Below are 12,958 nucleotides of genomic sequence, written 5' to 3'. Positions count from 1 at the left end.
ATTTTTTTAATTATCACACAAAAAGAAAAAAGTCTTGAGTTAAGCTTAAATTTTCTTAAATTTAAAAAATCTTAAGGAAGAATGAAAATTTCTTGAATAAAGTTAAAATTTCTTGAACGAAGTTAAATTTTTTTAAGCCAAGAAAATTTCTTCTTGCTCTAAAATAACTTCGGTCTTCCTTATAATTTTCTTGGTTTAAGAAATTTTTTTTTTCTGTGCAAATGTCTGCTAATTAAGGAAATCAATGTTAAATAAAAAATATTAGATTATGCATAAAATTAATTTTTATCTAATAATTAACGTCCTTATTTATCTACTAGTGAAGTTTAATTTATTTTTCATTGAAGAAATAAATTAATTTACACTTTAAAAGAATATCATTTATATTGATCGATACTTTTATAGAGTTCAATATCGTCTTCACTTATGTAATGAAGATGATGGGCGCAACCAACTGTGAATAGCTTCAAAGTAATAAACCCTCCAGAATCATCAACGCTTTTGTGAGTGATCCCAACCCCACCTAAGGGTCTAACTAAAGTAGTAACTGCTTGAATATCAAATAACGGAACCACTGTTTGTCCAGCATCTTTCCAAATATCTGAGGCGCGAAACTTAACGAACAGATTGGTTTCTTCCTGTGGGGTGTTTGAATAATACTTTGTTGGATTATCTGATCTTGATAAAATCAGTTCACGCCTTGAAACAAAAAAATGAAAATTTCAACTTCAATTTCTTGTGTAAAAATGTTTTAAGACGCCAAAAAAAATTCTGATAGCAAATTTTTGAAATTTTAGACATTTTTTAGACGATTTTGTGAGTTTTTCATCGCAGCATTTGTGAGTACGGTCTTTTCAAATTGAATTTGAAATTGTTAAAAAATTATTATCCGACAATTTTAAGATTTTTTCAAGACTATTTTAAGATTTTCTTAAGACTATTTAAAGACACGCCATAATAATTTTCCGGAGCTCTCTGTCGCTGTGTGCTCATCTTACAATAGTCTTTAAAAATTTTTAGGACTATTTTAAGACACTCCGGTTTAAAAAAGTCTTAAAAAATTTTAAGGACTATTTAAAACCATTAAAACGGAGCGTCTTAAAAAATCTTAAAATTGTCAGATAAAAATTTTTCAACAATTTCCTATTCAATTTGATTTTTTTGCACGAGTTGCAATACAAAAGTAAGAAACATCTTTAAAAGTAATGATTATTCTGCACCTGTTTCTTTCATAGGAAACAGATGGATATGGCATCGTTTCTGATGTTATCCAACGGGCTTCATCCTCGCCAAGAACACCTGTCTCATAATCGTAACTAGTTGTTAAGATTTCTAACTGTAATGGACTAGTATTTGCTCCGGATGATTGTTCAACATGATTCAATCTAACTCCAGTGACAACCATGTCGTTGGGTGCTGTGATATCATCAAGAAATAATGTTCTCTGTTTTGAGCCAATCAATGAATAGTCTCTTCCTTCAACTAAAGGAATCTCGACGGTTTCTTCTAATTTATAAAAAAACCCTTCTGATACGTTAGGTTTATAAACAAAATCTCCAAGGTTAACCCATTTGAAAGTTTTATTGTTGATTTCGCCTTCTGCCATTAGTTGACCGTGTTCGATTTGGATGTGAATCATGTTATTTTTTTGGACAAATTTAATACCTGTGACAACCCTGGAAAAAATACATTTTTCATCGATAATCACACTTAATTTTAATTCAAGAAGTTACTCTGTAACGATAACATAGAGGAAGGGGAAGGGGGGCAAAGTGGGTCTCTTAAGGAAAAAATGGTCATATCCGTACTTTTTTCTTACTCTTTGCACTACTTTTTAACCCCTTGTTTGTAATTCAACATTGATAAGCTGTGTCCTCCAAAAATCATGTTATAAACATTTTTTTCGCTCATTTTGAAAACTTTCCCTTGCAACCTTCACCTCACTCTGGAATCACTCTGTATTCAGAGTCAAAGTGAAATCATATTGAAACCAGTGTGGATCCAGAGTGGTTTTGTGCCTTTTTTCCAGAGTCAAATCACAGTGAATCCAGAGTGATCCCAGAGTGAATTCAAAATGAAACTAGAGTGTTTTCAGAATGTCTTGAAAATGTTTTCAACGTGGGTTTAGCGCTTTTCAGAGTAAATTCGAATAATTCTCAATTTTGTCCTTAGTATATTTATGATAACTTTAACACGAGTGTAGTGTATTGAGTTTTCATAATTTACCTAATTATATTAACAGTTAGACGACAAATGGTTAATAAATTGATAATCATATAGCATTTTTCGACTACATAATTAACAACCATTTCATTCTACAAAATAAGAGATAACAAATTTTGTAATTTGAAAATACTTTCAATTAGTTAAAGGTCTATTTTTATCTTTATTATATTAAATTATGAAGTCAACAGGTGAATTTAGTATTTTACATTATTAATTGGTTCCCTATTTAAAAATTTTTAAATGTTATGAATTTTTGTATGACTTAAAAAGATTTTATTTTGAAAATACTAGAAATTCACATAGGGATCCGTTTGATCCCGGAAAAAAAAAATTATATATAATTCTATAGAACCATATATAATCTATATATGATTTCATATAATTTATATATAACTATATGTCATTACATGTATTTGTTTTTAATATTTGATCGAGCTAAATTTTAAATTATTTTAATTTTAAATTATTAAAATTTAACCAATTAAATAATTGTCTTCGAATAAATTAATTTATTAATAGTTAATAAATCTTTCTATCAGTGTATATTGATAATTAATAATTTACAAACGAAATAAAAAATTTTGTTCATTACGCATTGATCATGTATACGATTTGCATTACTTGTAGTTGTTAAAAACCCTGATATTCAAGTAATTCTCATCGGTAAACTGGTAAAGAATTAGTCTTTCAAGCGTCAGGTCCCAGATTCGATTCCCGAGCGTAACGGTTGTTTTTTATTTGATTCCACTCTGACTTTAGTCTGGGTTCACTCTGGTTCCACTTTAATTTAATTCTGAGTTCACTTTGATTTCACTCTGGCTTTAGTCTGGGTTGACTCTGGTTTCATGCTGGAAAATAGGCACAAAACCACTCTGGAACCATCATGATTCCATAACGTTTCCAGAATTTTTTCAGACTGATTTCAGAATGATTTGAAAGTCGTAAGGGTTGGGTTAGGATTTTTTTTTTCAGACGAGTAAAACTTTCGCGCATGAGCAATAAGATGCCTTTTTCGACTAATTTTTTCTTGATCCCATCACGAAAATTTGTTCAAAATTTCCTAAAAAAATTTTCTGATAATTTGAGCCTTCTAATGTTACTATGAAGAGCTCAATCAAAAGTATAAATGATTTATTATTCACCTTTTTTATAAAAAATTTTAGGGGGGCCCACTTTACCCCCACTTCCCCTAATACTCTTAAAGATTTCATAGAATTTATCTGTAAATTTTACAAAAAAAAATATGTAGTTTTCACATAAACTCACCTGTAATAATTGCATATTTTTTCTGTAAATTTTAAAGAATATATACTGTGAAAATTTTGCAGATTATTTTCCGTAAATTTTACAGAGTCGTTTTTTCCTCATGATGAAAATTTCGTCTCCGGCGTATTTATGTAATAAAATAAGTTTTTCAAATTAAATTTAGTATCATTGTAAAGGTTTTGACCTCAAATTATGCTTTTTCTATGTTTCATATGCTGTTTAGCAATAGTTAATTTACTTTAATAAGTTTTCGAAGTAGTTTAGCTTTAAATAGATTTGAATTTATCAATAAATAATTAATTAACGGTTAATAAATATTTATTAAATCCTATGATGTTAAAAAATCATTTATTAACAGTTAATGAAGCTTATTAACCCTTTAACGCCGAATTGGGACTAAGTAACCCACGTGGCACAGGAGTAGGGAGGGTGTAAAGTAAATGTAAAAGGGGACTCTTCACCAAGAGTGGGGGAAACGCCGAGAAGTCTCAAAGGGTTAAATATAAACAAATCCTTCTATCAGTGCAGAATTCAATTTTGAAAAAGATCAATTAATATGACGAACAATGTATAAATTTAACATTCTCTTTCCCAATATCCTCCTAATATTATAATTTAGATGAAAAATATGAAAATATATCATGTAAGCAAACTATTCGTAACGTGATTGGTTGAATATATCATAAGCATGAAAATATATGCAAACTCTATATTCAGGCGCGCGCTTACGCGCGCAAATTCAAATTCTAGTTTCATGTAAAATTATAGATGAACCTATATACGTACCTATTGTCAGAAATATTAGACATCTGAGGAATCAAACTCAAAAAACGAACAGAAGTTGCATCGGGATCATCTTCAGTACAATGACAAATACAATTGTCACAATTATATAAGCCAGTTATTGAGTTTTCAACTCTTTTACGAGTTCCTAGACATGATTCTTTAGGCCCATACCACCCGTTTTGACTTCTAATCCATTGAACACGCCTTGAATGATTGCCTGGCTGCAATATTTTCTTCTTTTATTTCTAGTATTTTTAAAAAATTCCAAATGTACTTGCTAATTTATTAATATACCTACGAGTTCACATAATGATGAAGTTCCAATCCAAGAGCACTTATTAATTTTTCCGCGACAATCTCGGTTGTGACAATACATGGCATTTTGTCGTGATGGAGACCAACTGTAGCAGCGATAAATATTGTTGGAAGAAATATCCCCGCAATGATTGGAGCATGTTGCAGTTGGATACGCTTGAATTTCATTGATAAAAAAATTTTGGAAAAGATGAGTTAATTCAATATATGTTTTATCTGTCGAATAATAACTTGATATAAATATTTAATTTTTTTTTTTTTTTTTTTTTTTTTTTTTTTTTTTATTATTTTGTGAATTAATAACCTCGAATGTGTTGTGGTGGATCACAGCGTACAATCTCTCTAGAAGCGTTGGCAAGTACTAGTTGAGTCATGTTTAAATATTTTTCATTTCTATTAGCACTTGCTAATGCTACTTTTTCTATCTCAGCTTTAAATGGAACTAAAATTATATTTCGAAATTATTAATATTGTAAAAGACTTGAATGAAAAATTTTTTCTAAGACGTGTGGAAAATTTCAAATCAATCGGTTAATTTTATGTATACTTAAAAGTAATGAAATGTAAAAAAGTTACGGAATTCCTTCGGTGATCTGCTGGAAATCCTGAGATATTTTTTAGATTTATATTTTGATACAAATCTGAATTCCAGAAGAATTCCGGATGAAATAAAGTACACGGAAAAAACGACTGTGTAAAATTTACAGAAAATAATCTTCAAAATTTCCACAGTAAATATTCTTTAAAATTTACAGAAAAAATATGTAATTATTACTTGTGAGTTTACGTGAAAATTACGTAATTTTTCGTAAAATTTACAGATAAATTCTATGAAATCTCCCTGATTAAAAAAAAATTATTGAAAAATATTGGTTTTATAGTCAATCCGATACTTTTCAATTCTTTTTTCTTTGTCTCAATACTTTTTTTTATTCAGGGCTATAAGAATATTATGTGATCGTTGCAGAGTAACTTCTTGAATTAAAATTATGTTTGATTATTGATTAAAAATGTAAACAATAATCCATTAATAGTAAATTTAAAATTTTTATCATATATGTGAACAAATTTTTTTTTACTGATTATAAAAAAATAATTTGTCTTGAAGTACACTGTAAAAAATCAGAAAAATTAAAATTTTTGAAAAAATTAAAAACCGTGATATAAATTAGTTTGCAATGATGCTGACTCAAGTAATGCTTTTAATTCATTACAATAAATTTCCAGTAATAATAACAGAAAAAGTTATATTATAATTACAGACTCAATTTATTAAATTTAGAAATTTATAATAACAGAATTTACCACGTAAAAATAACATAGTAAGTTCTGTAAATATTACATAAGTCGAATTATAGATAGAATTTTGTAAATTTTACAAACTTTTCTATAAATTTTACAGCGTTTTTTTTCCGTGTGACATTGATATAGTTCTCAATTAAAAAATTTTTTAAATAGATTTCTTATACACTCTATTTACTCAACTATTTTTATATAATTACCTTCATATTCCTCTGCTAGTAAAACATAAGAAAAAATGAACATTATGTAAGATAGAATTTCAACGTGGCAAAGAATAGCGTAAATCTCATTTATTTGGTGGAAAAATGAATCTTTAATTTGACAAAGTTCTGTAGGATGACTGCTCTAATAATGCAAAAAAAATATTCCTATTATAAATGCTGCACTGATTAATGATAGATAGATAGATAGATTTGATATTTCATACCTGTTGTCGCAGAACTAAAAGGTCAAAAAGTCCAAGACGAATGGGCTTATACGAATGAGGATTAATCTGGGATGGTACAAACAATCTATAAATCTGTTCCATAGTATCAGTAAGACTGCCTGCCCGATGAGAAACAACTACATTTACAAATTCTTTCATCACAGTTTCATGATAAGTTTTATCGGCTAATCCTGATTCCGAATATTCTTTGTAATGTTTATACATTCCTCCTATTCGGTCAGTATAAACAAAAAATGAATGAAGTGTTTTATCGAGCTGATTTTTATAGAAAAATGTGTTCGGAGCTGAAACTTTTTTCTTTACGAACATATATATAGGTAACTCGGCAACTTCTTTTGAAGCGTTCTCCAATTTTCGTTTTACATTTACATACCAATTTTTGTCGTTTCTAAATCCCATCATATCAGTGCTAATGTTGAACAACTTACGGCGGGTACTTTGAAAGTAATGTCTATTTACACTATTCTCAAAATATAAACTTGTCACAGGTATTATCATAATAATAATGGCAAATGTTGATAAAAAATAGAGCAACACTCTTGGCATAGTAACTAAACTTGTGATACCATAAATTATTAACTAAGTAGTAATAAGCGTTTTATGCGTACAAAAGAAAACTCGTTAAAATATGTAATGCTATCAAACGCTTTCAATATCGCAATGTTGTTTGATTTAATAATCGGTGATATGGAAAAAATTAAAGTTAATTGTTTTCAAAATAGTAACACAATCTGAGAAAAAAATTTTCTCTGATCAAAAAAAATAATTATATAGGGGAGGGTGGGGCAAAACGGCCCACCTAAGCCAGTTTTTATTTTTTGTGGCTTTCTAATATCAAGTGGATTTACTCAGTGTTCAACTTTGACTCAATTCACCGAAATTTTTCGAAAGTTCCAAAAAAAAAAATTTTTTTTTTTTGTGGCAAGATGGCCCATCTCCAAAATATGATTAAAAATTATTAGAAAAATAAATTTTTTGTCAATTTTTGAGGCGGGCCTTCTTGCCCCAGGTGGGCCGTCTTGCCCCACCCTCCCTTATATTCATACACGTTATTATACACATTAAAAATTTTTTTAGAATTTTATGGCAATTAAATTTTTATAAAAACAAATTAATTAAAAAATTTCACATGTGAAAATTAATCAAAATTACAAGTGAAAAATTTTAGAAGCATTTTTTTTTATAATTAATTTGTTATAAAAATTTTTAAAATTGACAGCTGACGGCTAACTTCACTATCATAAAAATTCAACAAGAAGCAAGAACTATAATAATAACAAAATTATAGTTAAATGCTTTTGAATTTTTTCAAACCATTTTGAATCATTTAAAATCTCTTTTTTTAATCAGAGATAATACTTTAATATTGAAATAATACTTTAAGTAAATTAATGTTAAGAATATGTTAAAAAAAAAAATGGTGATCTTTAATACGTATAATAAACTTACCTTTTTATTAAATTCATACTTTTGAAAAATTTCAACTAATTTCATTTATTGAATTATATTGTCATAACTCATGACTTATGCATAATTTTAGAATGAGTTATCAGTTATAAACTTTCTTTTAATTTTTCACTAAACAATTTCAATTTAATCAGATGAATCTAAAAAAAAAAAAAAAATTCAAAATTTATTCATAAAATAATGTAGAAAAAAATGAAGAAATATCTCTATCTTATTATTTATTTTTCTAGAAATGAAAATGAGAGAATTAATTTAACATCAAAGAAGTTTTTAATGAAAAGTAAATATTTTATTAAATGATTATGTTTTTTTGAGTACATAGAAAAATTAGTTTTGTACATTATATGATCAATCTTCAACACAAATAATATTTAATTATAACAAAAGAGAGTATATAAATTGTATAAAAATAAATACATTTCTTTTTGTTTTAATATATTATTATATTATATATTAGGTATGTCTATGCATCAGAGTGTAACCAATCGAACTTACTGTTGGATGTTGATGCTTCTTGAGAATGTTAATAGTTTGATAAAATTTTTTATCGTTTGACTGTCCGTTAAGAAGTAATAAATACGATGCAAGAATAACTACTTCTTCAACATTAAGTGCTACTAAAGCTTCAATTATATCTAAATTATTCCAACGCAAAGTAAAATCATGTTTAGAATGTTTAAAGTCATTCAAAAAAACGAATACGTACGTAGCAATTTCATACATATACTCGGCAGAAAATATTGTAAGCCATTTTGGTAACACTTCGGTAATTATACCAGCAATTTCTTCCGCCGAGATTTCACCTTTTATTAAAGTAAGCAATGTTAAATACAAAAACGCTTCTGGATCATGGTGTGGTTTCAGTCGAGAATTAAACAATTCTAGTAAAATACTAGCTAATCGTTCTTGCAAAGAATCACGCGGTAAATTATAAATAATATCATAAGCTAAATTGTGTACAAAGTAATTTGCCGGGTAAAATATCGGATAATTAGACTGTGGAACATTGATATTTTCCATTATTTTAGTAAAGATATCTCGAAAATGATTCAATCTTTCTTCAAGTTTATTTCGCGCTGGAACAATATAACAATTTATCAAATAAGAATGCCCTGAAGAGAGTATATTTTTTGGTAACGACAAATCAAGAACATAACTATCAATAATTTTTTTGTGTTGTTCCTCAGAAAAAAGAGCGGATATTTTATTCGAAACATGAAGTAGTTCGAAAATATAATTCCTATCAGTTTTCTTCGGGACATTTTCAACATTACAAAGCTTACGAAAAACAATAAATAATTTTTCAACATAATCCGCAACATATTCATTAGGAACATACTCAAATTCAAGCAAACTTGCAAAAACATCTTTATCATCTGGCTTAAGATCATCAAGACATTCTTTCAACATCTCCCAAGTTTCATTGTTAGGATTAGATTTAAAAGCATCAAATATATTAGAAAAAACTAATGTACGAATCGTTTGATGCGTTTCTGATCTCCACATTTCAATTAAAGTTTTACATAGTTGCTTAACATCTGCAGCCATACAAAACAAACGAATGCCGTGTTTCTTTATAGATACTGGACGATCCATGAGAGTCAATGCAAACGGTATGACTTTAGCGACTGACGTTCGCCGGCTTACATTGACAAGACATTTGATTATATTATGGACATAGTCACCGATACAGAATTTGAGGATGCAATCTAAAGAAACTGCTGGGTTGACTCGATTGAATGCCAATGAAGTAGAGCACACAATTTGATAGCCAGTTTTTGCATCTTCTGGATCAACGTCTATCGTCGCAGATGATGGTATGAAAGGAGTAATCACCTGTTCAAAAGCCGATCCTTCTAATAGTAGCGCCAAAATAATCAATGCTTTGGCATTTTTCGTCTTTTCGATCATTTTCAAGCACTCTTCCGCTAATTTAATTGGCAAATCTTGATACCAACGACAGGATTTTATGAATTCATGAATTATTAGATGATTAGTTAATCTTGTGCACATTACCAAAGAATACTTGCAATTACGCACAAATATTTCTGGATTCGTTCGAAGTGTTCGTAGCAAAATTGAGAGGTCTGAAAAAAGATATTCTTCTTCTTTAATTTTTGCGGCTAATTCTTCAAAAACATCTGGCTCTTCTTCTTGTAAAGTTCTTAGCATGGATTGTACTCTATTATCGTTCTCGGGGTATTCATTTAAATTTTTTTTAATAAAATTCAGTACCCAAGGAAAATCTTTGATAGACATGGGCTCAAAAGGAGATTTAGCCTTCAAATTATGTTTGTTAAAAGTATAGATTGATGTTATAACTTTTTTCATTAATTCAATGCTTGGATAATCTTTGTCATTAGGTTTCTTAGTAGGAAGTATTTTAAGAAACTCTTCCAAACACTGTTTTTCAAACACAATATTATCTTCTAAAATATTAAATGAACTCCGAAATTGCGTAATAACCAAATCGATCAAAAAGCTTATTTTATCATCAATAGAATGACTGTTTTCTAACTCAAAGCGAATGAAATATATTATTATTTCCACTTGTGATTTATTTAACCAATAATTGAACTCATTTTTGACATGCAGAAACTTCAAAAAATTGTAAATTACATCCCAATGTTCTTGTGATAGATTTTTTAAGTTTTTTTCACTGGATATCATGCGCAAAAGATCTGCAAATAAATACCTTTCTTCGTTTTTATGTCTCGTTGTAATGTACTTAAGCACTTCAAGCAGCGCGTTATTATCGGAATTGACATAGCAAGTGTAAATTAGTTGTTCAAGTAAATGCATCCGCTTCCTTGCGTCAGAAGTTTTTTTTATCAGTGTTTTTATATGTTCTACCGACTCTTTTGGTGATAGATAACAAATCCACGATTTCTTTGAGAAAAGAAATTCATTAGACGGTTCTTTTTCCATTTTAATTTTCGCTTGTTTAATCCGCTCATCACATGGAAGTAATTCCAAAGCTTTCGGGGAGATTTGTTCAGTGCAGTCCAGCAGGTTCAGTTTATATACATCTTCGAATGTAGAGAGCATTAGTGGTAATTTTTTAACTTCGGGTACGAATTCAAGGTACTCCCACATTATGTCGAACTGAAATGATTTCAAATATTTAGGAAACATCTGTGTAAAAATGTTCTTAAATTGCTCTTCGTTCAATTTTTTGGTCACTGTTTTCAAATCCAACATTTGTAAAAATAATTGAGCATTTTTCAGTAAAGCATCAATGCAATTTACCAAAAACAACTCCGTGCGAGTGTTACTAAGTTTTATAGAGAAAGAACAATTGTGCATTTCAATGAGCTCCACAAAAGCTTTCGGACATTTCTTCACCAATCGAGGAAGAAAATGTGAAAAAACATATACATAAAAGTGATGTAAATTTCGTTCAAACGGATCGCTACTCATTTTGCTCAGTTTTAGATATTTAACAATAAGTTCTGGATATTTGTAGAACAAAAATCGTACAATTCTATCATCAAGACACACTCTATGTTCGGTGATGCGATTCCAGATAAATGATTCACTGCAAGATTTGAGGAGCGGATGAGCTTGCTTTTCTCCGTACTTTTCGCAAAACGAAACATAAAATTTTTCAGCAATGTCAGATTTTCCATCCAAATTATCACCTAAGGTTTTGATAATTTTAATTCGACTTTTCAGAGATACATACGGTAAAATATGTGTTTGATAGTACTGTAATGTCGAACAAGCTTCAATACTGCCGTTGAAAAACCACTTAACTTTAATTGCGCGACTGAAGACTACTGAGTCATCGGATTTTAGTGCGTCAACAATACCATCAGGTTGCCGTCGTAATCGGGCAATTTCCACTTGTACCAGAGGTTTCAATGCTTCCGGTACTCCTTCCAAATCAAGAGCATCTTGATTCTTCGATTTTGATTCGACGATTTTCTTTGCAATGCGATTCAGAGCGTCAAACTTTTCGCTCAAGTTACTTCCCGGAATTTTTTGGATTCCACTCAGATACGGTGACAATTCCATGACGTTCATATTTGTTCAAATACCGGCCTCCAATGATCAATGTTGATGAACTTGGATTGTTACGATGATGATGATGATTATTGATAATGATTATCATAAAAAATCCAGCACAGCTATCGCGTAAAACTCTGATAATATAAGGAAATATCACTTATCTAGATAATTATCACTGATTCTAATATTATATGGCACCGCAATATGTAATTTCACTGTTTTATATTTTTTTCAATATCATTTGAAATAATTGTCTTTAAAAAACACAGAATTCATTTGATTAATTGTATCAAAGTTTCATGAATTTAATGCACTTGAGAATTTTAGTAAAATCGGAATTTGTAATGAAACATGTAAAGGTACTATGTGTAATATATAAAATGTTCACGCTTAGAAATCCAGCTGCCTTTTAGTCATCTTTCAATCTACGCATGCTCGGTTTCATATACTTGCTTTGATAGTATAAAATATAAAATAAAACGATTACTGCATACGTTCGTATGAAGGTTGAATTCGTTTATATTCACATGACAACAAAAAAAAGTCCACTCAATACTAGTCTCATAGCTTCGATACTTAATTGATGTCATCTCAACTATGTAATCATCATTCAATTTTCAAAAATTGCTATTATCTGACGATCATCCAAATAAGACATAAAATTAAAAGATAAATAATTTTTCCTCTGTTTCATTAATAAAATTGAAAAATCATCAACAAAAAGAGAAAAATTACAATGCATATAATGTAATGTGGCGCATCATATAAAAAACTGATAAAATTACAGTTTCAGATTGTAATTTTTACAGATTTTTAAAGAGTTACATTGTAAAATGTAAATATTACATTTAAAGTTGTGAAAATTAAGATTCAAAATTAAAATTTTTTTAATTTTATTTCAAACTGTAATTTTTCTGGTTTTAAATTTGAAACGACTCTTATTTCTATTTATAATGTAATTTTTCTTTTTTCTGTGGATCAGAAAGTTTTTTTTCAAAAAATCAATTTAAAAAATGTTTTCCTGGTGAAAATTTTTCGCACTTTTCTCTCAAAAACTCTGAAGAAGTCTTTAGAAGTCTTTTAGAACTCAAGATAAGTTTTTTTTAGAGTTTTTCAGAGAAAAGTCCGAAAAATTTT

The 12,958-nt window shown here is 28.9% G+C and overlaps 2 protein-coding genes across 2 annotated transcripts; both read right to left on the bottom strand.

Annotated features, from left to right (window-relative positions):
- Positions 1-331: 331 nt before the first annotated feature.
- LOC141538256 (uncharacterized) lies at positions 332-6,742 on the bottom strand. The gene is made up of 7 exons (XM_074259634.1): positions 6,323-6,742; positions 6,096-6,240; positions 4,898-5,035; positions 4,577-4,809; positions 4,279-4,499; positions 1,221-1,676; positions 332-699 (listed from the first exon to the last, which is right to left on the bottom strand). The coding sequence occupies exons 1-7, from the start codon at positions 6,740-6,742 to the stop codon at positions 378-380; spliced, it is 1,935 nt and encodes a 644-aa protein (XP_074115735.1). The 3' UTR covers positions 332-377.
- A 1,335-nt stretch (positions 6,743-8,077) lies between these two features.
- LOC141538074 (uncharacterized) lies at positions 8,078-12,196 on the bottom strand. The gene has a single exon (XM_074259364.1). It carries the CDS (start codon positions 11,834-11,836, stop codon positions 8,264-8,266), a length of 3,573 nt encoding a protein of 1,190 aa, XP_074115465.1. The 5' UTR covers positions 11,837-12,196; the 3' UTR covers positions 8,078-8,263.
- Between the last annotated feature and the right edge of the window lie 762 nt (positions 12,197-12,958).

The sequence above is a fragment of the Cotesia typhae genome, unplaced genomic scaffold (genome assembly GCF_013202065.1).
Source record: "Cotesia typhae breed Kobodo isofemale line unplaced genomic scaffold, CoteBio_Ctyphae contig_20, whole genome shotgun sequence".
Lineage (NCBI taxonomy): Eukaryota > Metazoa > Arthropoda > Insecta > Hymenoptera > Braconidae > Cotesia > Cotesia typhae.
Note: the sequence above shows the minus strand (reverse complement) of the source record. Positions and strands in the feature narration are given on the sequence as shown.

Coding starts and splice junctions, on each gene's coding strand:
- LOC141538256 (XM_074259634.1), bottom strand. CDS start 6,742: ATGGGATTTAGAAACGACAAAAATTGGTATGTAAATGTAAAACGAAAA. Junction 6,241..6,322: donor TTTTAGTTCTGCGACAACAG/GTATGAAATATC, acceptor TTGCATTATTAG/AGCAGTCATCCTACAGAACT. Junction 4,810..4,897: donor TCCACCACAACACATTCGAG/GTTATTAATTCA, acceptor ATTATTCGACAG/ATAAAACATATATTGAATTA.
- LOC141538074 (XM_074259364.1), bottom strand. CDS start 11,836: ATGAACGTCATGGAATTGTCACCGTATCTGAGTGGAATCCAAAAAATT.